The sequence below is a fragment of the Haemaphysalis longicornis genome, unplaced genomic scaffold (assembly GCF_048455015.1).
Source record: "Haemaphysalis longicornis isolate Haplotype H1 unplaced genomic scaffold, Haemaphysalis longicornis Haplotype H1 scaffold_1, whole genome shotgun sequence".
NCBI classification, from domain to species: Eukaryota; Metazoa; Arthropoda; class Arachnida; order Ixodida; family Ixodidae; genus Haemaphysalis; species Haemaphysalis longicornis.
In genome coordinates, this window is record NW_027526203.1 from 325,364,204 (window position 1) to 325,391,358 (window position 27,155).

The 27,155-nt window shown below is 49.2% G+C and overlaps 1 protein-coding gene across 1 annotated transcript in view; it reads right to left on the reverse strand.

The window, feature by feature from the left end:
* LOC144151773 (protein qui-1) overlaps window positions 1-27,155 on the reverse strand; it is a 733,079-nt gene that overhangs the window by 355,088 nt on the left and 350,836 nt on the right. Inside the window, 1 exon segment of the mRNA XM_077682912.1 lies at window positions 13,048-13,234. Within this exon segment, the coding sequence (XP_077539038.1) occupies window positions 13,048-13,177 (130 nt within the window). The 5' untranslated portion in view covers window positions 13,178-13,234.

Below are 27,155 nucleotides of genomic sequence, written 5' to 3' on the forward strand. Positions count from 1 at the left end.
GTGCTCCAAAAGCAGCGACGACAGTGGGAGCGAGACAGCAACTCCCGCGGCTGGTTTCGAAACGGGCCGCTAGGAGTATTTCAGTTGCGCCCCTACTAAGGTCCCTAAAATTACTTTCAGGGACCTTAGCCCCTACAGGCAGAGGTCGAGGCGTATAAACGTTGGAGTAGGGCGCCTCGATTCACGCGCGCCTCCGCCGTACGGCAGCGCTGGCATCGAGGCACCCGACTTGGAGCAGTGGAACGGGGTAAATTTAAATTGACTTGAGCAAACCTCTAGCGTGTTATCCTGGAAGCAACGAGACGGGAGAGGAAAATCATGAGACGTGAGCGGGAAAGGGCAGGGAGGCATTAGGCAGATTTAGTTAGGCGTTCCGGGCGTTAGCGTATTGCTGGACGTAAAGCGGAGCGTACGCTCGTCGCGACGCGCCCATGGATAGTTTTAGTACAGCGTTTTTCGTAGCGTGCGCTAACGCTTGCGGCGCTACCTGTTGAACCCAACGCGAAGTACCCAAATTTGACCTTTTTTACGTGGCTACCCAAGGCAAGCTGTAGCTGGACGGCGTTTTTTTTTCAATGCGTTAACGCTGGTTTCGATTGTAAAAATCTTGCAAGTACGATAAAAAAGACCCTCTTACCTTGATTCAGTATTAGGGAAAAATATGATACAACCATTCGCAATTGTTTTGCTCAACCGCGTGACGCCGAAGTTTTGAAGCAACACGCAGTGATCGGGACACTCACTTTATTCAGCTCTGAAATATGGCAGGACCATGCGACAAATTCAACTGAGCATGGCATGCGGCGCTAATGCGACGCGCAAAATGAAACAGCTGGTAGGCTGGCACGGCGGTTTAGTGATACACTTCACTCGGGTGTAGCAACTCAATAAAATATACGATGCGTTCCTATTACTCACTTCCTCTTATTTGTGGAGTCCAACTACAAAACCTTCACGTTTCACACGGGTAGCGCAACGTTCTCGGCTCGCACTCGAGGGCGCGACGACGGCGCAGGCGAAAATTCTTGAATTCCCGAAATGGAGGCCGCCGATCTGTACCAACACTGCGCGCATTCCACCACCGCTACACGCACACAAACACCGCCACCCGCTTCGCGAGTCATCCAGGTTGTCCTTGGTCGTTCATTTCTGGTCTGTATGCCTGTTGGAACTGAAACGTTGTCGCCTAACAAGAAAAACCCGCGACGGTCCGCGTTTTCAGTCGGGGAACCCCTGCCACGACCGGCCGCCGACATCGCCGAGGCAGCAGCCATTTTGGAAGCAAGGTGCCTTCCAGCAGGTCCGCAGCGCCCCGCAAGCGCCCCGAAGCATACGCTCCCAGCCGTTGCGTGCGTAGCACCGCATCGTCGGGGCGTTTACGTAGCGCACTGCGCATGCGCAGTCGCGAGCCACCCCGCCGGGGCGTACGCTCGTCCGGAGCGCGCGCCCAACTAAATCTGTCTATTTACTTGGTAGGGGCCGCCCCGCCAGTCGATAATCGTCTGTCGTCGACATTTGCAACGAAAGGAGCAGGTACGCGGTCATTTTGTTGATGCTATCGGCCCCCGTTTTCTACCACCTTAGACCTTTCTTAAGGCCCAACCACATGCACGCGTAAAACCGACGTGCTCGCGGAACGACGTAAAACGGCGTAAGCGCGTAAGGAACCGGCGTACTAGGGCGTACGCCGAACGCATTTACGCGCTTGTTACGCCCAAGTCAGAACCTGCCAGACATTGACGCAAACTTTCGGGCGCACGGTATTGACGTAGACCTCTGGCGGTGATGTTATTTGGCGGTCAGGTCGCATAACAAGACAGCAAATTGATAAATATGCTAACTTTACCATCAATTATGCAATAAAACGAAGTAATTTGTAAAATATGAGAGCAATCAACCGTACAAAACACGCGAAGCAACGAGCAACCATGGGAGCAAGGCAGTTTACGCCAAATATAGCGGAGGGTTTTGTGCCTGCTAATTATGCATAATAATCCTTAACGTTTTTAATATCCCAAGAACTGTTTTAGTTGTTTCTGTATTAAATATACGTTCTGTCGTGAGAATAGGCATTATTTGTTTTATTTGAGTAAAAATGTAGTTTAACTGTTCGCCACAAAGCCGAGTCCGGGGTAGTCGAGCCACACTGCGCGGCGCATTGTTTTACGCGCGCGTTGTGGCGATATGTGGTTACTCGCCCTCTCCGACGTCGTCGGTCGGCGTAAAGGCAGGGGCTTATGTCGCCCCAAGCGTATGTCGTTGCGCGAGTACGTCGGTTTTACGCGTGCATGTGGTTGTGCATTCACGGTTAATCTCGGCTCCAAAACCTATACAGTCGAGCCCGTTTATAACGAACACAACGGGAAACCGAAATCACTTCGTTATATCCGCTTTTCGCCATATCTGGACAGAAAATCTATGTATACCAATGGTAACGGGAAACGAAGATTTGTTCGTTATAGCCGCTATTTCGTTAAAACCGGGTTCGCTATAAGAGGGCTACACTGTACTGTCAATTCTGCGGCTCTTTCTGAGCAATTTCATTGTGTTCAGTTTGCTACTGATCTTTTCCAATTTCTGGTTAACTTACATGGGGTCTACCTAGCTAATATTTGCTAATAGTTCTGTTGCTCGTAGTTCGGCACTTATAATTGATTTAGCAACCGGGAAGTTGTGAGGGAACCCCGGTCACCCTCATGAAAAAACTACGATCGCTTCCTGAAGAAAGCTGAGAGAAGCGCGAAGGCATTCCCACATCGAAACTGCGTCGAAAGTGCGTCAAAACCTTCGCTACAAGTGCGTGAAACCTTCGCTGGAAGTCCATCCAATCGATCGTCAAGCCTTTAAAGACCCAAATCGCAAGCCAAGAACGAACCCATGCGACTACTTTTCGCGCACTAAGTAAACGCATATACAAACGATCTAAATGCCTATCGACACGTGGCTTGTAAGATGAGAGTACACTATTGTACTACCTCATGATCGATGCGGGCATTGTCTTATCTAGAACCGTTCCTGGAACCGTGTGTCTACAACCGCGTGTTCAAAGATCTTATCAGAGCTTTTCCGTCAACCAACCGGTCAACGGGGAAATGCACTCGTTTTTTTTTTTTTTTTTTTTTTTGACAGGACGCCGTCGGTCCAATTAGAAAGCTTTCGCTTTAAAAGTGACCTCTGTGGAACTGTGGTGCCCCCTGTCTTCCAACGCAAAACGCTTGGCGGCAGCACTTTGTCATGGATTGTCTGGCTAAGACAGAGAAGGCGCCACCGTTCTACAGCGGCCATTTTCTCGTGATCCAATGTGTGCGGAAATTGTTTTCCTGCAGTTTATAAATAACAGAATGTGCTGCATCATCCATCCCGGTACTAAACAAAATGCGCCATAAAAGGCGACTTTCGTGAAATTTCCGCGCAAACGACGGAAGGGTGTGCGCTAAAAAAGGTTTTACAGACAGTCATTCATTATTGCACTGACAAAAAGACATTCGCCATAAAGACACAAAAAAGGCATATTTCAAAATCACTTCTGCTAGCGGGCCACGGCCATTGTCCCCTTGCTGTAAAGGACGCTGTTTATGGTAACATATGCGAAAATTGAAATTGGGTTTGATGAGACGAACTACACATTGCCACCGGTGCGCCTCTTAGTGTAAAAACACGGATAATGTATACGATTTGTGAATATGTCAGGGTGCTGAAAACTAAACATTTCAGTGAGTGAGTGAGTGAGTGAGTGAGTGAGTGAGTGAGTGAGTGAGTGAGTGAGTGAGTGAGTGAGTGAGTGAGTGAGTGAGTGAGTGAGTGAGTGAGTGAGTGAGTGAGTGAGTGAGTGAGTGAGCGTGCGAGCGAGCGAGCGACTGCAAGCAGTATTTGGTCAGTGAATGTCATCGGCTACACTAAATGTTTTTTTGTTTCATTGTGGCTAACCGTGGATAAGAGCAATTATTGTTTCATGGGCGCACCACGTGAGCGCTTCTTCACGTCGTTCTACAGAGCGCGTAATCTAGCCGGTGGCTCATGATGGAGCTCTATAGATTATCACCGAGTTTCCAGAAGTATCCATATCGAGATGGCTCGTGTAAGGTTGCAAGGGGCGGCGTGACAGCAGTCGCTGTGCTTGCATTAGAGCATCCCGCTAAGGCAGTTATGTGCACACATCTTTTCTTTCGTTAACATGGACGTGGCCTCGTTACTCGGGTTTCCAGCGCCATGTATAGCCGTCCCTCTCTAACCCACGCTCCGGAAACAAGGGCTCGAAAGAAATGGGAAACGCTTCCTACCTGGAAAGCGCATTGTGTTCAACTGGAGAAGCAAAGCAGCTTCGCTTTCCCCTTACGTAAACCTGACGACAGAGCGGGTGAATATCGGTTAGGAGGAAAGCGGAGCTGGGCTCCAGTGAGCGGCATTCTTTGGGGGGAAAACAAAGGTCTTTTCACGGAGGCTGCGCGCGATAACGGCGAGCGTCGGCCGTTTGAATGGGCCGCACACGAAGGTAAGGGGAGAAGGGCGACGGTTCAGCGTTTTTGACGTGCGCACCTAATTGGCTGCCGTTCGTTGGTACAATCGAGCAAGTTGTTTGTCCCTCGAGGACAAGCAGGAACGAGCAGCGAATTCAAACAAACAGGCCCAACGTTCATTTTCGGTAGCACAAGTAGGGGAAACACACGATCAACCTCGCGAACGCGAGTACAGCGCACGTCTCTCTCTCTCTTTTTCTCTCTCTCTCTCTCTCTCTATCTCTCTCTCTCTTTCTCTCTCTCCCTGGAAAAGCGTGTGCACGCCCACGTGCACCATAGTCGCAGGAGGGGAGGCGCTGTCGATACCAGCAGCGCGCCAGCAGCCGCGTTGAGGTCAACTCGCGGGCGTCGCAGGCTGCGGGTGTCCACTACTGCGGCGCACTTCTCGGGAAATTGTTCCCGGCTATGCGAACGGCGCGCATTAGGGGCGGGGATTCGGCTGGGGAACGCACGGGATGCACTCGTGGCCTATTTCAATTACTGGAATCTGAGGGGGAGGAATAGATATAAATGGCCGCTGGCACCGGGCGGCAGGCCCCGGCGGATTAAAAAAAATGGTGCTTTGCGGACGATTAACCGGTGCGGTTGACGTCAGCGTTCATTGGTTTGTGTTTGAATGCTTTTTTTTATGAAAGCGAGCATATAAATGGCTAGAACATTGTCCGCCTCACGCACCATGTCTGGCATTAAATAGGGAACGATACCTATAAGAGGAGATTAACACTCTTTTTGGGTGTTGTTGGGCTTTGTCTGCTCTAAGCAATTTAGAAGTGATATTTTGTCTGCACTGCGTTTATTAGGACGTCTGATTGCTGATCTGCTTGATACTGATCGAGATGCTTGGTGTCGCAAAAGAATTTCCCGTTAGCGCAGTGGTAGCGGCCCTGTTTTATCGCCGAGATCAGCAGGGCCGGATACTGCTGACATAGGTCGGCGTACTCACTCGTGTGTATACTCATTTGTACTCATTTGCACTCAAATTCACGAGTGAATACGATGATGAGTGAGTACAGACCCAGACAAAAAAGTGAGCACGATGATGAGTGAGTACAGAGCCAGAACAAAAAGTGAGTACCATGACGAGTGAGTACAAACCTGAGTACATGTACTCGCGACTACAGTACTCACGAATACAGTACTCATGGGTACAGTACTCGCGAGTACAAACTTGGGAATTTGATCACGCACTCGAGTCGCAACGTGCGTGCACTAGTCTCACGCATTTCACGGCGCCCCTTCAAGCAAGGCACAATGTTAAGGGTGGAAACTGCGGCTCTCTCCATTCCCTCTTCCGCAGTGTTGCCGCTGTCGGCAACCGCTAATCACGGGGTTGTCGTAGTGAAATCCCGGGCAAGCGTACGTGACTTCGCTGCACTTGCTTCGTTCAAGTTGTACGAAGGGAGGGGCGCGGGAGGCGGCTAGTTTGCACAATGCCCGCTGAAGCAACTCTTTTTCGGTCTTCAGAATGGGTAACCAGAAAAGCTTGCGCCTGTTTTAGTTAGACAAAATGGTGAAAAGGGAACCAGGAGAACCAACTGGCGCGGGCTGGAAGCGTACTCTGGCTCTCTGGCCCTGCCTTAGTCGACTCCATAGACCTTATGCAGCACGTGAATGCAAGTGATTGATTGTGAGAACAAACAAGTAGAAACACTTTTGAATACGAGTGAATGGGAGTACAGATTGAGTACAAAATAAGTACAGATGAGTTGAGTATTCGCGAGTACAGATTGAGTACAAATGAGAATGTTATGAGTGATTACGATTGATCTTTAATGCACACGAGATGTTTGAGTCTGAGGCTGAATGACTACGGCGGGAAGGAAAACAATGGGATTGAGTTTGATTGAGCTCTTTCTGTTTTGCCGACAAATGCCTGCAGAACCTACAGTCTTACTTTCTTACTTTCTTCTTCCTCTTTTATTCCCTTTTGTGGCGACTTCCGATGCGAGATTCGGCTTATAAAACACATTATTTATTACTAACAATAACGTCGAAATATATTGCCAGTACCCTTAAATGCAGCGTGCAAACTGGGTCTACCAAAACACGTGAGAAAAGTACAAATTCTCTAGTGTGAGGTGACGTAGATGTATTACTGCTGTCTCTTTTTATTTATACATAAATTGACCTTGGTCTTACATGTGAACGCTGGTGAACCCCGTTGGCTGCATAGACTGACATAAGTTTGCATTGCAACGTCCCTGCCTGCACGCTGGTGGCGAGTTCATTACCGTCGATAGGGTAGGAAGGGCAATGGCCCAGTTGTGGCTCTGGCTGCTGTTGAGAACAAAGTAACGGACATTTTCCGAACTACTCCTCCGCACGTTACCTTATTTCTTTCCCGCTTCGTGGCTATAAGCCTAGGCACAGCTCGTGCCTCACGCGTTAATGTGGTGAGCCGTAAAATGGCGAAATACGTGCTTGCAGGGCCTATAAATGCTAAAATATTTCGTTCATAAACGGAGCAACGTTTATTCCTTACTTCCTTCTGTAGTTTTTGGCCCATTTTGGTGTCACGCCGTGAACCTAGGGGCATTTTCTTTGGAAGTACTTCTAGCGGCTACGACGGGAAGTGACGGGATTTCAGTAAGACACGCTGGCCTTTGTCTAACACTAAACAGCAAAAGACGCACTGATTCGATAAGGCAAACTTTAACTGCTACGCTGCACACTTGAACCTTGCACTGCAACCCTGTTTCAAGTCTGGCTGTGCTAAAACTTCGCTCACAGGCACTGCACGTTCGAACTGTGGTGTTATATGCAACCTGTCCTGGATCACCCGCCTAGACCGATTCACAGGCGACCGCCACAGGCAGAATAAGCAGTTGGGCTAGTTGGTTTTCGTTCATCGTAAAGATCGCTTGTAGGCATGGATGAGAGCACAGGGAATATTATCGCTGTTTTACTAGCCTTCTAGCGGAATGCCCATATTTTGCTTTAGGAGCAGTTATGTGATTTGAAATAAGGATTATTCGGTTATATATACAACTATGTGCGTAATTGAACGAGCCATGGACTTCGAAGACACGCTCGGGACCGGCATCTCTCCGCCACGCGCAGACGTGTCAACATACGCGCTGACGCGACTCAATTGCGAGTGTGAGGAGCCCGCGTGATCTTTTGAAACGGCCCTCACGTATCACGCTGCACCAGCGTTGTGCAATACGCGCACCCAGCGGCACGCACATAGGCAATCCAACGAAGCTTCGGCGCGCAGCCTCATCTTGTCGGGCCACCGTCGTAAAAAAGAGGCCGTCCCAGAGCAGAACAGGCGTGACCTATCAATCCACGCTAGTTTAGTGGTAACAGTGAGAGGTAATCTCTGCCCTAGCCTGCTGAAAAAGCGCAGTCCGCCGGGCCGCGAGCAGTGTCCAGGAGGCCACGCGATAATGCTCGCTAATCCAATTCATCCGGCTAGGCCCTAGCCGCTTCAGGGGCAGATGCCGGCGCGAGAGTGTCGCCGCCGGACGTCCAGCTCAATGGCGCCTGCATTCCTCTCGGAACCTGATTTGCGTGCGCGCGCACTGGACCGTCGGTCGGGTAGCCCCGAGTTAACTAGGCCCAACTTTTATGGCCTTTGCAGAAAGGTACGCCGGGCACAATCTCGGGCCCCAGTTTCCTCCGCTGAGCCTTCGCTAGATTAGAAGAAGGCTCGCCGCATGCTCTCGCGCAATGCTTCGTAGGCACCCGAGACAAGCGGCGCTCCGTAGGCATAACGAGGCTGCGCCACGTTTGCCTTACACCTACGCAAGACGCGCTAAAAGCCATTCGGCCACCACGGCATACACTACAAGTTTGCTCGTATAATGCGGCGGGTGCAGTCTTAGATCACAGAACCGAAACTGGCCTGAAACGAAAATTAGCGTGTCTTCGTGCCTAGTAAAATACGCGACAGCTGTTCGCGCCTGCCCGCCTGGAGGGTCACACACGCACTTGCACACACACACGCACACACACACACACAAACGGAGTCATGAGAGCACTTTCGCATATAAGGCAAGTAAGGCAGCTTTGTGCAAAGCTTGTGCTTGTGCATTCCGAGCCTGAAGACGCCTGATCCGCTCCACGGCCGTGCCGACTGTTGATATGCAGAAGAGTGGCGAACAAGCACTTGCGTTGGGAATGAATGCGAAGAGAGGGAGAGAGAGGGGTGTGGAAGGCAAAAGGAGAGACAGGAAGGCTAACCAGACAACGACGTCTTTGTGGCTATGCTGTCCGTCTAGCCTATGTTCCCGCCGAGTTCTCGCATATGCCGAACAACGTGGGATCCTTTGGTCAGTTTTCAAGACTCAATGTAAAATAAAAGAATCCACTGAATAAGGACAGCTTTACTCGTACTCCTTCTATTAGGCGAACTTTCGCAGTTACCGCGCCGCTAGCGATACTGCTCTGTGAATACGGCATTCTTTAATAAGGGGCCTTCACGTCACAGGAGGGAACCCATAAAAATGTGGAGGACGTTTAAGCTTCGCCTTCATGCGTAGAACACCATAGCGTTATCGGGCTTCGTCGGCATCTCCCGAACACATTTCGACATTTCGAGCCTGAGAACTCTCCTCTCCTGCTCGGGGCAGCGACTCACGATCTCTGGTGTTTCGGTGGGCGCCGCACGGTGGCGCTACGGGATTTTTAGCTCGCGTCAATTTTTCGCTTCACGATAAAGGCCGCCGCCGTCTTCTCCGCGACAGCGACCGAGCTCCCTTAATTAACGCAGCGAGTTAAAAATAAGAAGACGCGCTTCTCAGCGAGTAAGGGTGTCTTGGGGGCGCACCCACTCGACCGGAGGGAAGGCAAAGAAGTAAAAGAAACGCTCCGCAGCCGATATGTCTATCTCGGCAGGTCTCTTGGCGAATCCAGCTGTCATGAAGAGGTCCTTCAGGTGAATTTGGAGGATAGTTCTCACAACGACGAGAACCCCAGCACGCAGCTTGCGCCGATGACGTGCGCCGGTGTCGCTGCAGATGCTTGCCTAAATTCTCTAGTGAATATTCTTCAGTAGCACGAATGCAGCGGATGATATTTGGGTCCATTAGGTAAGACAGCGCCATTCGTGACCGCGCACCGATTTGAACAGAAGCGACTAAAATCCACCACGGCTGATTGAAACCAACAAAGAGTGTTTGAAGAGAGTTTTTTTAATCAGGACAAGCCACACGAAAGTATTTTTATTCTCATTTATCACCATGTACATCTCCTCCACTCAGTTTTCAAGTGACATTTTGATATACTGGTCATGTTTCTCATTCTTTCTTTTTGAGTGGTCTTCTCGCTGGACGAAGAAGTAGTTTCCTCTTGATTGATTGTAGGGTTTAACGCGCCGACGCAAGGCAGGCGATGAGGCGCACCGTAGTGGAGGTCTCCGGATTAATTTTGACCACCTGGGGATCTTTAACGTGCGCCGAAATCTCGTACACACGGGAGGGCGTTTCTGCTTTTCGCCTCCATCAGGAAAGCGGCCGCCGCGGCCGGGAATCGAGCCCGCGTCCTCGTGCTCACCAGCGCAACGCCTTAGCCACTGAGCCACCGCGGCGGGTAGTAGTTTCCTGTGTATATGTATGTATGTATGTATGTATGTATGTATGTATGTATGTATGTATGTATGTATGCACGTACGCATGTATGTATGTATCTATGTGTGTATGTATGTATGTATGTATGTATGTATGTATGTATATATGTATGTATGTATGTATGTATGAAACAAAAAATTGCTTAAGAACGGTGACAAAGCCAGTCATGCCATGTTACATGGTTTTCACAACTATACAGTAAAGTTGTTTATATATTGTTTTTTAAACTATTCTCTCACAGATGCTCCTCTCGCTAGAAGACAGCTGCGCATTATTCAGCTGATCATTCTGTCTTGTTTTAAAAATGTCACGTGAATTTAAATGAAGTGTACGCTCCTCCCTCAGAATAAAATGTCAAGTTCGCTTCTCTCCACTAATTTACTGTTACCGTGGCTGCACTGCATGCGCTCTTATCGCGACCAGAGCGCGAAAGTAGAAAGTAAAACTCCCGTGGTAGGTCGCCACGCGCAAACGATGTGAAGCTGAACGCAGTTTTTGCTTCGAGGAAGAAGTCATGGCCTCATGGCAAAGGAAGTGCAGTGCGGTGAACCTAGCAATTTTAGGGGCGAAGCCCCGTAGGGGTTCGGGCTGTCGGCATCTCATGTCCTCGTCGTCTCATGTCGTCGTAGTATCATGTAGTCACGGTACTAAAACACCGGGACGCTCGTTTTCCCACGCCTAGCTCTAGAACGTTTCATCTCAGGTGGAAAAACGCGTACTATGAGCACACACCAGGACACTCGTTTTCTAACGCCTCGCGCAAGAAAGCTTCGTGCTTCAAAGACACGAGACGTACAAGCGAAGCTGTATACCTCTACCCCTCAACGGTTTCATCTCCGTGGGCAAAAACGCCAAGGCGAGGTTTTACGTTAGTGGAGATAGCCCGGGATTTTTTTAGAATGGGCATCGCGAAATTTCCACCGTGCGGGATTCGTCCTAAAGCAAATCTACTTATTCGCTCACTCGGGACTCTGCGCTTTACGTTGGGAGTCCCCATGCGAGAATCAACTTGGTCGAACATGCAGTGCTTTGCAGACCGAGCTTATTCAACTGTAAACGGAATGCCTGAAATTCGTCGCAACCACTGAACAGGAAATGTATGAACCGTTATTTCCATATTTTACTGGTGAAAAAGAAGTCATTAGAATTTGTGAGTAACCAAAACGTTGTGCTATTAGGTCATTGAGCTCTGAATGGTTGTCTGTCTTTCTGGGGGTCGGCAAATAACATGTGCGACTTGAACGCAACGGGGCCATCACAGGCAAACACACACATACACGAAAACCGCCCATCATTTCACCACTGGTTAAAGCACGGTCGCCCACAAGGAAGGGCACGCGGAAGAAGGCGAGTGATTGAAAGGCAGCGATTATGCGAAATAAATGTGCAAATCTTTTTTTTTTTTTTTTCATCGACGAGGTGGTTGTAAGAAGGCGGCTGTTCCGCTCTTGTCTCCTCGTAGCTTTTTTACATAATCGGTTCTGGATGTAAATTATGCTTGCTGCTGCGGTGCCCAAGAGGGTGGACCCCGAACTCCTTCTGCCCCTAATACCTCTCACCACATGTGAGTCGTCTACCGCGCACAATCTGGCAATTGCATAATTTTAGAAGGGTGGAATCACACCTTTCTATGTTTATGGCCACCAAAGAGCGCGTTAAGCTTGCTCTTTGTTGCGACCTTCGTTGCTCTCACTTAAACACCGAGCTTGAAGCGGAAGCAACCTCTGGCTCTTAGAGGAGCTTGGTCCTTTGTTAGAGTAACGTTAAACAATGAGGACAATTATACACAAAAATAATTTTCGCTGCTCAAGTTCCACAGAACAGAATGTGCTCTGTTAATTCGATAGCTAGAGACATTTGCAAACATGACATAATGATTGCAATTATCTCCGTTGGGTGCCTTACTTGAATTAACGAGCTCTATGCGTAGGATAGCATCGTTTGATGACATATCCTCACCAAAAGCTAGTGCCGTAACCAATTCGCGCATACCAGCCGTCCCCAGGCGGCATTTCTGGATGAAGACATGTTTTCGAACCAGGTGAAGGCTTACACAAAAAGGGCAAGTTTAAGGATAAGGGTACTTTAAGGATTAGCGTGGGGATACGTAAATTATTTCCCGAAAGTATGGAAAAGCCAATTTTTGGGAGAGCCCCAGAATAACTTCGGCCGGTCCAAACGGCTGCATGAAGACAACTGTTTGGCTACATATAGGTAGAAGATATGACTCTCATTTTACGTATGTTAAGCACATTGGGGGAGCCACTTTCGGGTCTTGGAGGTATGGACCATTTGGCAAACGGACCACCATGGCTACCTGCGACTGAATTGTTTGATACTCAATATGCAGGGCATTAGTAATGTGACATTTTAAAGAATTTTCGGCAGTATGAGGAAACTTTTTCAGCGTACCAAACCGACTGCAGTGGCCTCAAGATGGCGGCTCGCTTGATGTCATGTTTATTTATAGAATTTACATGTTCCCCCTTTACATTTCGTAACAGATGTCAAAAAACACACTGTTACTGAAGCTGCGTTAGAAAGTTCTGGTAAAGTTGAATCTTCTAAGAAATTAGGGAAACAAAAGTACGCTAACAAAGCTCCAGTTTAGCCATTATATCTAACAGATAAACGTGGCGGATTTATGACTTAGATCGGAGTGCTCAGGGGTTCTGAATGTAAACTCAACCGTGGGTGCAGCAGTGGCGTTCGTTTCTTTTGGCTTTCATCGCAAGAACAGTACGAAGGTGCGGTTTGTGCTCTGCAGCAGAGCAAGTTGGCACTGAGGCACTAGGGATGGTAAAGTCACGCGAATGGCGAGAAATGCCGGCGAGCGGCGCCCACCAGGGACGGAAGAGACCGCGAGATAGTAGTTCCACGGCGGCACGGTCGCATGACCCGCGGGAGTGGCCGGGCCATGCGAGCGTGAGCCGGGGAAGCCGTGAAGGGGGTACACTGACCGGGCCTGGAGGAAGCGACGAGGATCTTGAGTAGCCTGGAGGGCGGCTCGGGCACGCTTGTCAGGTTTCCCTGCAGCACGGCCTGCAGGATGTGGTCCTGGTAAAGGCTCGCTCCGCCACCGCACGCCATCGGGCCGGACGAGGCTCGCTGGCAGCGCCGCTAGATCACAGGGCCCCCATCGGCACTCTGCGTAGGCAATGGAGGGATGGACACTGTTTTACATTGTTCTAGGTGTGACTGTGTGTTTCTAGGAAGCACACACACAAATAACGCCGGGCATTCGATCCGCCGATCCTGGGCGGCAGGCGACATTCTTTTTGGCTGCTGCATCCACGTTTGTTATTTTGATTTCTTCCGGCGCTCAAGTCTGACCATTCTCCGTAGATGGGCTTCGCCACAACTCTCTGTAAAAACCACTCAATTCGGGTAAGGGTGCCAGTTCGAAGAATTACGGGGATCAGCCTGCGATTTCACTCAAAAATTACGTCCACGCAGGGAGATAGCGCAATGAAAAACGCCGTGCTCACAATGCTGGTTGTCCCTGTGCAGATCTCACTTTTAAGTGAAATCGCACACTGAATTTTGTATCTCGTTGTATGGGCGCCCTTCGTCACATTTGTCCGTCTTTCAAGAGCGTTGTGGCGAAGCCAACCTACGGAGACACAGGGACATCTAGAGTGGATTTGGCTTTATTAACTTTATGACAATATTAAAATTGGAGAACCATGGAAGATTATTGGCCGCGAGGCCCACCACTTGAGAGGCTGGCGCTGCGATCGTTTTGACGTCACTTGTAGGATCACCATTCCTGCCTTGCTGCACAGTTGGTTTGCAGCGCGTGACAATTAGCTTAGGACGCGCGTTCTAAAGGTATTTTCGTGTTAATTTCCGTCGTTTGAAGTTAATTCTCAGTGCGTCAAGCGCAGTTTGACGTCATGGGGAGTATATATTCTCCGCAAACAACTTGAGCGTAGTGGCGTACGTGTGCGACCGAAGCGTAAGCTCGGCTGCGGCTCGTTTCCCGATCAACAATGTAGACTACGATGATTGCCAAGCTAAGTTTCTAGATTTCCCTTGTTTGCAACAAATGTGTAAAGCAAGAAATCATGAAGGGTTTACTGCTCGCAGAAACGTTCCGAGCACACACCGTCGTGCCTGCCCGCATGGCCGACGGAGCAGCTCGAACCGACGCAGGTCGCGGCAGCAACAACTTGTCGCCGCTTTTTAAAATCACGCTAGTTGTGGAAAAGTAATTCGACAGCGATGAATGTGGATGTTAGATAGGTGAAAAATTGTGCTAGGTAGTGTCATCAGCTATGGTTTACAAAGCAATGCTCAAATATCTGCCGCGATCTACGCCGACCGTCCCCGAAGGTCGGTCCCGGCACCGCCGGCCCGTTCACGCGCGGTGCGGCGAGCGACCGAAGGGTATGTGCCTGCACGCAAGCATCGGCCGAGGCCGTGGCAGGTTCTTGATCATCGATCGCTTAAACGGACGCGGATACAAAGTTACACATACAAGAAAGAGGGTGACAGTGAAGTGAAAAGTTGTATTAGGGACTCGCATTCGCAACTGTAACGATAGCGGCGAAGAAATATCTGCTGCGAAGTTAAGCCTAAAGGTCCCAACATTCGATTACGTGCATCCGAAGCCGGCGGCGAGCGGTTCAAAAAGACCCTTTCGTCGCGCGCGCTCGTGTTGCGTTTAGGTTCCCCCATCACTTTGGGTGGCCCCCAACGCTCGGTTCTCCTATTTTAAAGCTCCCAATAACCCGAATTCATTAACGACGTGTTTCGCCTCGTACACAGCCCCGCCTTCTGTGAGCAGTCGTTAGTGTCATCGATGCTAGAGGAAGGCAGGCTCACTGTAAACATAAAAGAGCCCACGTTACAATTATACATTCCCACTCCGAAGTCCTAATGAAAACTAAATATAACCATGTCCAAACCCGCTCGCAGGCGTTGAAAACTCGCGTTCGTATACCATTTATACATTGCGGACAAGTTGTCGCGAAAAGTAAACATATCAGCCGTGCAGAGTACAGGCTATGGCAGTGATCGTTAATCAAATCCGGGAATCACTATGAAAAACATTGGTGGGGTAATAGGCACTGCTTAAGCCAAATTGCGCATCATAGCAGTACTTTTAAGCATGCGCGGCGAAGCAATCCGATCACCGTTCTCACGTAGTCATTCATTTACCAGGCAAGGCGAGCAGTAGGCGCGGTGAGATCACAAGTGAGCGACGCGTTTCCGTCGCGGTTACAAGCTGTTTCCTTGCACACACAGTCTCGTACATGTCACGTCGCAAGTATTTCATAATGGATTTACAGTGTACTTTTATCGGCACCAGTTGCATCATCCTTGGCGTTAGCTGGCTGCGTACGAGCTGTGGGGCGCGGCGGTGTCGCCGGGAAAAAGCGAGTCGCTGATTGCTCGCCCGGATTATTCGGGTTGCAGACAACACTTTTGGGTAATTTGCATCAAATCCACAAGGCGCGGAAGGGGGGGGGGGTACGGTGGCCACAGACACACACACACACACACAAACACGCGGCCGCATACGCACAGGAAATGGGTTGTAGCAGACGACAACCCGACCCGGCGTCCAACAAGTGACGTCATTCGTAGGTGGCGCCACGGTATGTCCTCGGGGCGAATATGAACCACCACTCTTTTCTGTAGACACATACGGATACAGCGTAAGTACTGAATCCAGGAATGTTATACACCCAGAAAGAGCAGCCTTTTTCGCATAACGCAATTGAAGAGTGTAGGAAAACCTCCGAGAGGGTTAAGCAGGCGCCGTGGGTGCAGATGAGAACGGGATGTCCGACGACCGACACAAAGGCAGAAACAACGACCCAAATTAGACAGGTCATGAAACCTCTGCGTGGGCCAGCCTCGTGGACAGAAAAGGATCTATTACATAGCTGCGGGTCCAAGGGAGGAAGGGAGGATAATACAGTGCATGAACGGCAGGGATGTCAACCAGGTTACAGTCCGGTTGGCTGCCCTACGCATGGGAAGTGGGAAAGGAGGGATTTAGAGAGAAAGAAAGGGTATTGGAAAGACGGGAAAAACAGAGCTTGAGGAGCAATAAAAAAATCTTAAAGGCAACTACAAAAAACAAAACCAATGGGCGATAATAAAGCCTAAACTGAACAGGTAAACTAACCAAATGACGAATGAACAATGGTACACGGTGTCTCTACAATCGTTCAGACAAGCCTGTGTCCTTTAAAAAACGAAGTAATGCTTTTGTGGCCTTTTGGTACTGTGATGGGCAATGCGTGTGACACAAAACAGTCTGCGCAGTTAATGGCTGGCTGTCGAGCTTCCAGAGTGCGGTTGACAGGTCCAGTCTCTGCGTCGCAAACCGGGCACAGTGACACAAGAGGTGTTCTATTGTCTTGTCCGTGGCACACACGTCACAAGCAGGGCTGTCAGTCATGCCGGTAGTGAAGGAGTAAGCTTTGCTGAAAGTAACTCCTATCCACAGGCGGCACAGGAGGAACATGCGAGCGTGGCATGTTAATGGGTAAGTGGCGCTGCAGGTCGGGGTCGAGCAATTAAGTACAGACGGGAGTTTGAAAACTCCGGCGTATTCCAAATAGTAAGCGTGATTTTGCGGGCGATGAAGCGCAGTGACCTTGCAGCATCACGGGGAAATAATGGGATGTCGGCCAATTGAGCACTATAATGGCATGATAAACCGCTTTGTCTGCACATTCATTCCCAGAAATGCCGCAGGGGCTTGGGAGCCGTTGAAAAATAATATTGTGCCCATGCCTTACTAGGAAGTCATACTCTTGACGAATCTCGGCCCCTGGAATTTACTTGCTTTTCCAAGGATTATCACTTGCGAATTTTCGCTGCTTTGAAATGTATCACATTTATTTTGTAATCCCCGTGCTTTTTACTGTAGAGATTATTTCCCAAAAACATATTGCAGTTCTATGTTGCTTGATACACAAGAGAACGTGGATAGACAGGAATGTCTGATCTGCTGTAAATTGAACACAATGTACGTAAAAAACAAACAAATTGCGCAGTGACAACGTCAGAGCTCTTACTTATTTCCAGACGGAAATGGTTGCTCGCACTGCCCCGAGCAGGATCACATTCTGTGAATGCGACGTACTTTCAGCGTCTCCTTTCCCTGTCGCCGGGCACCGGCGGTGCTTCAGTTATGGTGAGTGCTTGGATGTTTCATGCAAGCTTTTCAGCATTGAGCTCGTTTTACTGCGTACACAGAACAGTTTGCTTGCTTACTTAGGATTCACTTGTCTTAGACGATTGCGCACGTGTGCTTTTTTTTTCTTGGTAAAACAATAGCCTACATAAAATTACTCCTCGTGGAAAATTTGCACTTTTATTCAAATACAAAGCGAGAAACTGTCGCGGAAAGCTGACGGAATTATAACTACGCTATGGCTACAAGAGCCCAATGAATCCCATGATCCATTTCCCGGTTAGTTGAATGGACGGAATTTCAGCAATACATTGAAAATACTTCAAATTTGCTGAATTTTAGGGGCAAAGCCCCCCCAGGGGCTCGGGATGCCCGTGTCTCCTGTCGTCGTCGTCTCATGCAGTCCTGGTACTAAAACACCGGGACACTCATTTTCCAACGCCTCGCGCTAGAACGCTTCGTGCTTCAAAGACACGAGACTTTTACAGCACAATTGTATACCTCTACCACCCAACGGTTTTATCTCCGGGAGAACAAACGCCAAGACGTCAAGAATACACTTATACACGACAGGCTTCGCCCCTTCCCAGCTTTCGTGTTAGTGGAAAAGGCCCGGTTCTTTTAGAGAAATCTCCACTTAGCCGGTCTTCTTAATGTGGAAAACAGAAGAAGAAAAAATATCTTATTCCCTAAAAAAAACTAGTTCATATTAGCCACTCCAGTAATTAAAATTAAGAGCAGGCTGCCAGATGTGTGCCCCTACCACAATAAAAAAATACACGTCACTTACCGCACGCAACTGACCTCTCCTTTTCTAGCAGCTCCACATTCGTTGAACACCCTGTGTTGAATTGAGCACGCGAATTAAAACGGGATAATTGGAGCATACCAAGACTTCAGACGAAAATAGTGGTTGTTAAAAATATTAGAGGAAGGAGAGGTGGCTACTGGCAGCTACCTTCTCCAAATATCATCATCATAAGTTAGCAGTTCCATCCGCCATTAAAGAACACTGACTGACGTCCCGCCACCCGCGGCTATGTTTCTTCATCAAAATGGCACCATGGCGAGGATTAAGAGATTACACAGCTGAAGAACGGACTGTGCGGACCGCCATTCAACGATGACATGAGTGACACGGCTGCGATGGCACTACCGCTGACCACTGACCGCAGGCGGACGTGACGACCCAAAGATGAATCGAGGGCTCGCCAAGCGTCTACCGATCCGACGCCGTGAACAACGCTACCGATTTTTAACGGACGCCTCCGAGAACTAACGGAAGAACGGCTTCAATTTGCCGCATACCATGACTCTCCTCGACGACCCACATACATTAACGACGCCGAGGACTGACCTGAATGCCCTTAGTCAACGACGAAGTAGGCTTCGTCGTTGAGTAAGGGCTCGAAACGACATAACCACACTGACCGACGACATGAAACAGAGATGAAAGCCGAGACACCATTAATCGGCAAGCTGATTTCCTTGAAGAAAAGCCTACTCGAAAGACATGACATTCTAAAGAAGCTTGATAGCGAGATTGAAGAACTTTTTCATTTGGATCATTTAACAGAAAAATTTGAAATCGCAGATGAATTTGAAACTTTAATCATGTTGACCAAAGTTAGAATTCACAGATTGTTTCCAAAGATGCAAAACCATTACAACAATGACATCGTAAGAAAAGCCACAGAAGAACAAATTAGCATCGTAAACAATAAAGACTGGGCAGTGCAGAGCATGATGATGATGATTTGTGGGGTTTAACGCGCCGACGCAACCCAGGTGATGAGGCGCGCCGTAGTGGAGGGCTCCGGATTAATTTTGACCACCATGGTATCTTTAACGTGCGCCGAAATCTCGCACACACGGGCGTTTTTGCTTTTCCCCTCCATCAGAAAAGCGGCCGCCGCGGCCGGGAATCGAACCGGGGCAGTGCAGAGCAGTGACCCTCTCAACAACAACAACAAAAAAAGTAATTTGCTGGCACCTTTCAACGAAGCTTGTCCGGAGCCCCAGGTCACACAACGAGCTACTTCCTTCAGGGAAGAAACGGGTGCACTAGTTTGAAAAGAGGAGGTAGTCATTTCTATTGCTAGGTCAGGTGACGTCACTGCCAAAAACGAACTTTCTACAACATGGCACCAGAGCAACGAAAGCGCAGTGGGGGCACCTGAGGAGACTTCCGGTTTTCGTAGTCTTTATGCGGCGAAAATAGTTCCGTGCGCAACGAATGACCTTATAAAGACCTGCAAGCGGAAAACTTGAGTCACAAACCCCATGATAACCACCGACACATCGGCAAAGGCCCAGATCCAACCACTGGGCCTTCAGGTCTATGTCGTCACCACAGCAGCACGACTTCATGGGTGATTGTGTTGGCTAATACAGAAAGGGCCGATAGGAAGAGGCTGAGGTCAAAACGAAGACGGCGCAAACAGCGAAACCGGGTAGCCCTACGACGACCAGGCGCAAGTACACGAAACAAGGCTCCATTAAGGCACCACCTGACCAACTTCCGACTGATTGGGAAAATTAAGAAGAAACTGGAAGTCACACGAAAAAGGATTGTTACAAGCATAAAAAAGAGCATAAGGGTACATTATTTCCTCAACGCACGACGAGCCACCCGACGCGCATGCCAAATTGTGCTTAGGCGAGAACGGCTAGGCGGTTACCCAGGACAGACGACGCTCCGTATGAACCTGTTACGAGGGTCCGATTCCACAGAGCGGGTGCGCCACAGACGCTGGAAGAAGTATATGGTCTACGCTGGTGCAGCTTAAATGGGCTTGGCATGGATCGACATAATGAACCACTCACACAACTTTGAATTGAAGTGTTTTGCTGACGGCTACAACGAACGCCGGGTGCTGGATCACCGCTATCGAAACTATAATTTGCTCATATGTGACTTAGTGTTTATCATTATAGAAAGAAAATATTAGAGAAAGAGGAGGTGGCAACGTGCAGCTGCCTCCTCCCAATATCACTACCACGGGTTAGCCGTTCCATCCGCCCCTAAAGAACACTTGCGTCCTGCCACCCGTGCCTGTTTCTTCAACAGTACTCAAACAACACAGAGAGGAAAAACACCGCAGTTTACGTCGCTTCCTTTCCTATTACTAAATCAATTAATAAATTTTACTTCAGCAGTTTCTTAAACGTACATTCTGTGTGCTTCTGCAGAAAGGACTTTATTATGGCTATGGTGTACACCAACGTTTCAAGAAAAGAGGGTGTGCGTTTGACCTCTGTAATCATGACCTACTGCCTACAGGATTAAGGCCGTACATTGAGTTGCTGGAAAAAACAAATTTAGGTTAACGTGATGTTGGTTTACTTATGATGACGGTATTTTATTTATTAACCTACTGGTAATTGGTAATGATTTGAAATAGCCATGAGAAACCAGGTCCATTGCAGCACATGCGGCGACTACGATGCCACGTAGCTCGCAACGTCAAAGCAGCTTTGTAGCACGAGTAATCTCGTTGGTTTTCTCTACATAGCGAACCTAAAATGCCTAAATTGTAGCTTTGTTGTGTTACTCACCGAACCTGTCACGGCCGCTACGCTTCTTGGGCCTTAAATGCTGGATACTTACGAGCCTCTTATTTTGTTTTTTGTTAAGCATCTTTGCTGATGCTGCTCAAAATTTGAAGGGTTTTACGCGCCGAAGCTAAACTTTGGCTATGAGGCGCGCCGTAGTGGGGGGCTTCAGATTAATTTTGACCACCGGGGAACCTCGACACACGAGCGTTTATACTTTCCACCTCCATCGGAAACGCAAACCCGGCTGATGGAGCTCGAGTAGCACGGCTAGAGCGCCTGCTTTCAGCTAGGCGTTTCTGTTCCAGACTGTCGGTTACGCAGGTTCTTGATTGCCCATGGCGAAGATTATACTTATACCACCACATAAGCCGGCGCTTCGTTTTAAAGGGACACTGAAGTGAATTTGTCAAGCTCCCGTTTTTGCTTGCACTGCGTAGACTGGCTCAAATTAGCACACTTTTCATCATTTATCCGGTTGACAAATCGGTAATTATTTTACAAAGCGCGAAAGAAGAAAAACTACCATGCGCGGTTTGCGGCGGCCGCACCAACTAAAGCTGTGACGTTGGGAGGAGCGGGCACCGTGATTGGACGATGCCCAAGGTGAGCAACCAAACAAGTTTCGGTTTCGGTTTCGGTTCTGTAAAACACAACCGGTGGCGTTGTTGGATGGGCATTCTTAATAACTCAGTAATCATCGTACCGCGCTTCTACCATGTTGTCAGCTGTAAAAATGCATATAGATAAGCCTCCCAGGACGGCTTGGAATCGTAGCATTCACTAGCCGAGGCCTACGCAGTGCATGGACGCCCTCCGCGTACCCGCAGACGCCCAAATGTCATGCGCTTTTCCCCCATATTTGGAGCTTGCCTCACTCATGCCTGTACCGTAAAAAGCGTGTTCGCACCAGGCCAAGGGTCTGTTCATTCTGGCCTGTGCCCACTGCCCGCAAGCAGTCGGTGCTTATGGCAACAGCACGCCAACGAGAACTCGCTAGCGCGCCAGTGCCAGCCTGCGCGCGTTCTGTGAACTAGTGGCAACAGCACGCCAACGAGAACTCGCTAGCGCGCCAGTGCCAGCCTGCGCGCGTTCTGTGAACTAGTTCGTGGAGCCCTGAACGTTGCGGCCCAAAAAAAGGTGAACTCAATGTAGAAAACATCGGCAGAAAACGAAATAGTTCACTTACAAAAAAAAAAAAAAAAGCACGTACCCGCGGGGACTCGACCTCGTGACTTGCAAAACACTTGCGGCGACATAAATAGCGCCCCAGACCACTCGGCCACGGGACGGGCTCCGCCGGCCTTGGTAATATAAGGTATATATTGTACAACAAGTTTACACTTTTATTCAGTTTTGGCATTTCAAGTAGCTTAGGTGACTATTTGTTGTATTGCCTTCGTGCAGTAAGCATCCCCCCAGATTCCACAATATATCACGTCTAGCAATTGCATTTCGTAGACGGAAAAGCATTCGCAGATGTGTAGTCGTGCTGCTGACCGCTGTGCTTGTTCGCCCAGCGCAAAAAAGTGCTTCCCGCACCCTATTTTTACGCTGTACGGTAAAAATATCAGTTGATTTTATTTCCTTAGTACCTATATTGACTTCGCTGACTCTTCTCCCGCCCTCAAGAGGCCTTATATTTTCCTACTGGCGTACCAGTCAGCGAAGCGTCGCATGTGCGCTTGTGCAGCGCTTGTGTGAAGCGACCTTGACTTGGAGCTAGATACAGTGTACAAACTAACCAAGTAAAGAAAGGCCCATTCTTCCATTCACAAACGTGTCCTGGCTTCGTTTCAACTGAGCGAACGAATTGCGACGACCCGTCGGCGGCCTGCGGACGAAACGCTGGGCCGACTGACTCTGTCTGAAGGCCGGGGAGCCGTGCAGTAGCGCAGCCAATTGCGAGCTCCGCTCCTCGCGACGTCACACGAAAACGCCGCAGAAAATGGGCGAGCGTAAAGAGAGGAGGACAGCATTTTCGAATTAATTTTTCTACTAAATAAAATCGCGTAAACGCGCCCAGAGTGGTCGTAACATGGCCTGGGGACTCCGGACTACAATTTGCGCAAGTAATCCCGCAATGTTTACATATCACTTCAGTGTCCCTTTAAAGACGATTGTCTCTCTTGTGCTCCATAAACCCGGAAATATTGGTCTGTCCGTCCGCCCGTCAGTCCATTCGTCGGTTGATTCAGACACCCAGCCAAAAGATAAAGGAATTATGGAAAGAGTAGTGTGTATAGGCACACGCTTTGCAAACCACTAAATCTGGAACCCCACTTCCTACTTGTCAAGTTTGCGGAGCAAGAAGGAAACGTTAGGCATATTTCAGGCAATACCTCAATACATAACTGCTACTAGGCAGTGTTCTTTTAATTGGAAAGCGGCGTGCGGTTGATGTTTATAAAATCAAATAGTAAATTGGCCGCGTATCTGCTCCTTTCGTTGCAAATGTCGACTCAAGATGATTGTCGACTGGCGCCCCTGGCACATAAATGCCTCCCTTCTCTTTCCCGCTCCCCTCTCATGCTGTTCCTCTCCCGTCTCGTTCCTCCAAGATAACACGCCAGAGGTTTGCTCAAGTCAATTTAAATTTACCGCGTTCCACTGCTCCAAGTCGGGTGCCTCGATGCCCGCGCTGCCGTACGGCAGAGACACGCGTGAATTGAGGCACCCTACAACAACGTTTATAGAACCACGTTGCCCTACCCCACGAGCGTTCCAAGCGGAACGTAGAACCTATCTAGTGGAACATTTCGTTGCTGTTGCTGTTTGATTTTTAACGACGATAGTCTTTCTTGGGCTACTCAAACCCAGAAATTTTGGTCTGTCTGTATGTATGTCTGTCTGTCTGTCTGTCTGTCTGTCCGTCTGTCTGTCTGTGACTCGATTCAGCCACCCGGCCAAAGCAAAACAATGCCTGCGCAATAGTCTTATATAGTCACAGCTAAATCTACCCGTCTATGTCCGGTGTAATGTTCATACTTGTCAACATTGTTGAAGAAGAACAAGACATTACGCAAATGTGAGACAACAAATCAACACAGAAGTGATATTTGCAGTGTTCCTTTATAAAAAATCAAACATGCTTGACTTTTGCGAAATTAAATACTCCATCAACTGCAGAAAAAGAATTCACTCCGCCGTCGCCTGCTGTCGCCCGCGCCACTATAGCTTCTGGCGCCATTTTAAGAAATCAACCGGCAACAGTTACGCAAGGTTTCACTAGATAGGTTCCACGTTCTGCTTGCAACGCACGTGGAGTAGGGAAACGCGGTTCTATAAACGTTGAAGTAGGGCGCCTTCATTAACGCTCGTCTTCGCCGTACGGCAGCGTTCGCATCGAGACACCCGGTTTGGAGCAGTGGAACGCGGGAAATTCAAAATGATTTTAGCAAACCTTTGGCGTCTTTACCTTGGGAGGAGCGCGACGCAAGAGGAACAGCATGAGAGGTCAGCGGGAAAGCGAAGGGAGGCATTTACTTCGCAAAAGCCGATAAAGACTATCGTCTTTTGACGGCATTTGCAACGAAAGGAGCAGATACGCGGCCAATTTTTTTTTATTCCGTCAGGTAGCGCGGGAAATAGCAGTCGACGGTTTTCTGTAGTAGATATAGTATTTTATTTGCTATCGCAAGAACCAAGCATCCGTGAATTGTTTATTAAAGGAACAGTGCAAATATCACTCATGTATTGACTTTCTGCCTGATATTTTAGCAATGTTTTGTTCTTGTTCAACAATTTTTACAAGTATGAACATTAATATCAGACTTAGACGTTGAGATTTGGCAGTGAGTATATAAGACTGTTGCGCAGTTTCTGTTTCACTTTGGCTGGGTTACTGAGTCGAATCACACACAGACAGGCAGACCAAAATTTCTGCGTTTAAGTAGCCCAAGAAAGACTATGGTTTAAAAAAATCCGCTTGGAAAACTATATTTTGATTCAAAAATACAAAATCTGTGGTTGAATCTTCTGTCATAGGGATCGGTAAAACACGAAAGTGAAATGTGCAGCGAAATCTGCAGCTGAGCATGATTTGTGGGTCGGCGGATGTCTTGTGGGTGTGCTTGGCGAGCGACGTCCTGCTGGCGGGTCGCTTCGGCAAAGGTTTACTGGTGCCATTTAAGTGACGGATACGACGTCAGTGAAATCTTGGTGTATCCCGGCATAAAACTTTTTTTGTGTTAAAATATAAAATCCGAAAACGAACAACCCGAAGTATAACGTACTCTTTAGTACTAGGGGGGTTCCACCAGGGGACTGCGCAGCGCACAGTCACCTCCCATGTACTCCCGCTTTTGGACTCCTTGGCTTCGAAACGACAACCGCCACCGCAGAAAATTTACTACGAAGGTGTTTGTAGCGTCACCAGCTATTCGCCGATACCACCCATGACCCAGTCTGAGCATCCGGTGGACCACAACCAGCGCTTCAAGACCTGAGGTTGGAGAACGCTGTTAACGCTAACCTGTTCGTGGGAGTGCGCACAGCAGCTGCGGGTGCCTCTGGGCACTTCGCAATTCATATCGGCAGCATTCTACTCCTCGTTCACACGTCAACTTGTCATGGATGAATAGAACTAAATATCACCAACGTATAATGCCGACAGTGGACGCACACTCCCGCGCTATGACCCGTGGCAACAAGTGCTCCAGCCCGCCATCAACGCAAGAGACTCCCGCAGCCGATCAACCACTTCCAGATACTCCCGCCCCACGCAAGCCCACACGCCCAAAGCTGCCCGCAAACGACTACAAGATCATCATTCGACCGCGAGCCAGCCTGAGAATCGACGCCTGCACAGCCCGACAGTTGGCCACCAGTATTCAGCAAGCAAGCAACATTCCTATACAGGTCTTCTGCTCAGAAGTCACCACGTTTTCACAACCCGCTCAGAACCTCATCACGCTCAGCACACCCAACGAAGCCTGCGCAGACGCACTACGGAAACTTACCAACATTCACTTGAGCACCACCGACTACGAAATCACGACGTATCTTAAGCACCCTCCGGGAACTTGTCGTGGCATCATACAAGGCATAGATCCCGGCACCTGTCCCGAGCAGCTCCTCACACTTATCACAAACACAGGACCTCAGATACTAGAAGCTCGCATGCTCGGTATGTCTGACACGGCGACCATCACCTTCGATGGCCCCCACGTGCGTGTCTACGGAACACTTGTTCGCTGCAAACCATACCGCAACACCTATCAGTGCTGTGTGCGCTGTGGTGAACTCGGACACCGTTCCGATGTGTGCCCCTCTCCCCGCCCGAGCATCTTCCCCCAGTGCCACACACCGGATCCTGCTCCCGACCACCCTTGCCGCCCCCAGTGCAAGCTCTATGGTCTAGAACACCTTACTGCCAGCAAAGAGTGCCGCCGAAAACTACGACCACCTCCACCCCTCGCACACGTGGCATCTGTCCGCAAACACAAGAACTTCGACATCCCGCCCTCTCCACCACCAGAAGACCCCCTCCTCTGAAGCCGGATTCCCAACGGAAATCACAGGTGAGCTGGTCATGCGTCGCTGCCCCCCCCCCCCGCCTCCCATTACAGCCGTCTCCCCACCCCTTTATTCCCATTAGAAAACAGCGCCAGCTCCACAGTAAGACACCTTAATCCGTGAAAACTCCCAGTTGAAAGCGCAAATAGCTGACAATGAACGTCAAATAACCCTACTTCAAAAACAAATATCAGAATTGCGAACACTACTTCACACAAACACCCAGCGTACACACCAGTCCCCCCCACCAGCCGACCCCTTCCCTCTACCTCACTTTTGACAGCCCTTACTTCTTCCATTGCCTACCTTAAACTTCTGTTCCCGTCAGAATTCACTGCTCTTGTAGTCAGAATTCAGGCCTTGGAAGACAAAGCAACTGACACCACCAAACAGAAGAAGCAACGCAAACCGCGCCCTGCTCTCACCCCTGCCTCATTCACTGACGCCATTATGGACGACGATGCCTCCTCCACGCTCTCCATGTAAACTCCGCGCGCTTACCCAACCTCTCACAATATGGCACTGGAACTGTCGATCAATCCGTAAAAAGAAAGCCTCCCTCCAACCATATACATCGAAACACCTGCCTGCCATTATCACTCTTCAAGAAGCTGACGCGCAGCACCCGACCCTTCGAGACTACACTACCTTCCAAAACGACTCATCCGTACGTAGAGCTACGCTCGTCCACAACCAATATACTGCCCAGCACCATGCCTTGACGTCCACTATCGATTGTATTCTCGTGGAAATATTACCAACTCGAAAGAGTGACCACATTATTTTTGTGTTAAACGTCTATAGTCCCCCTCAGCTGACTCTGGCCTACTTCCCCTCCCT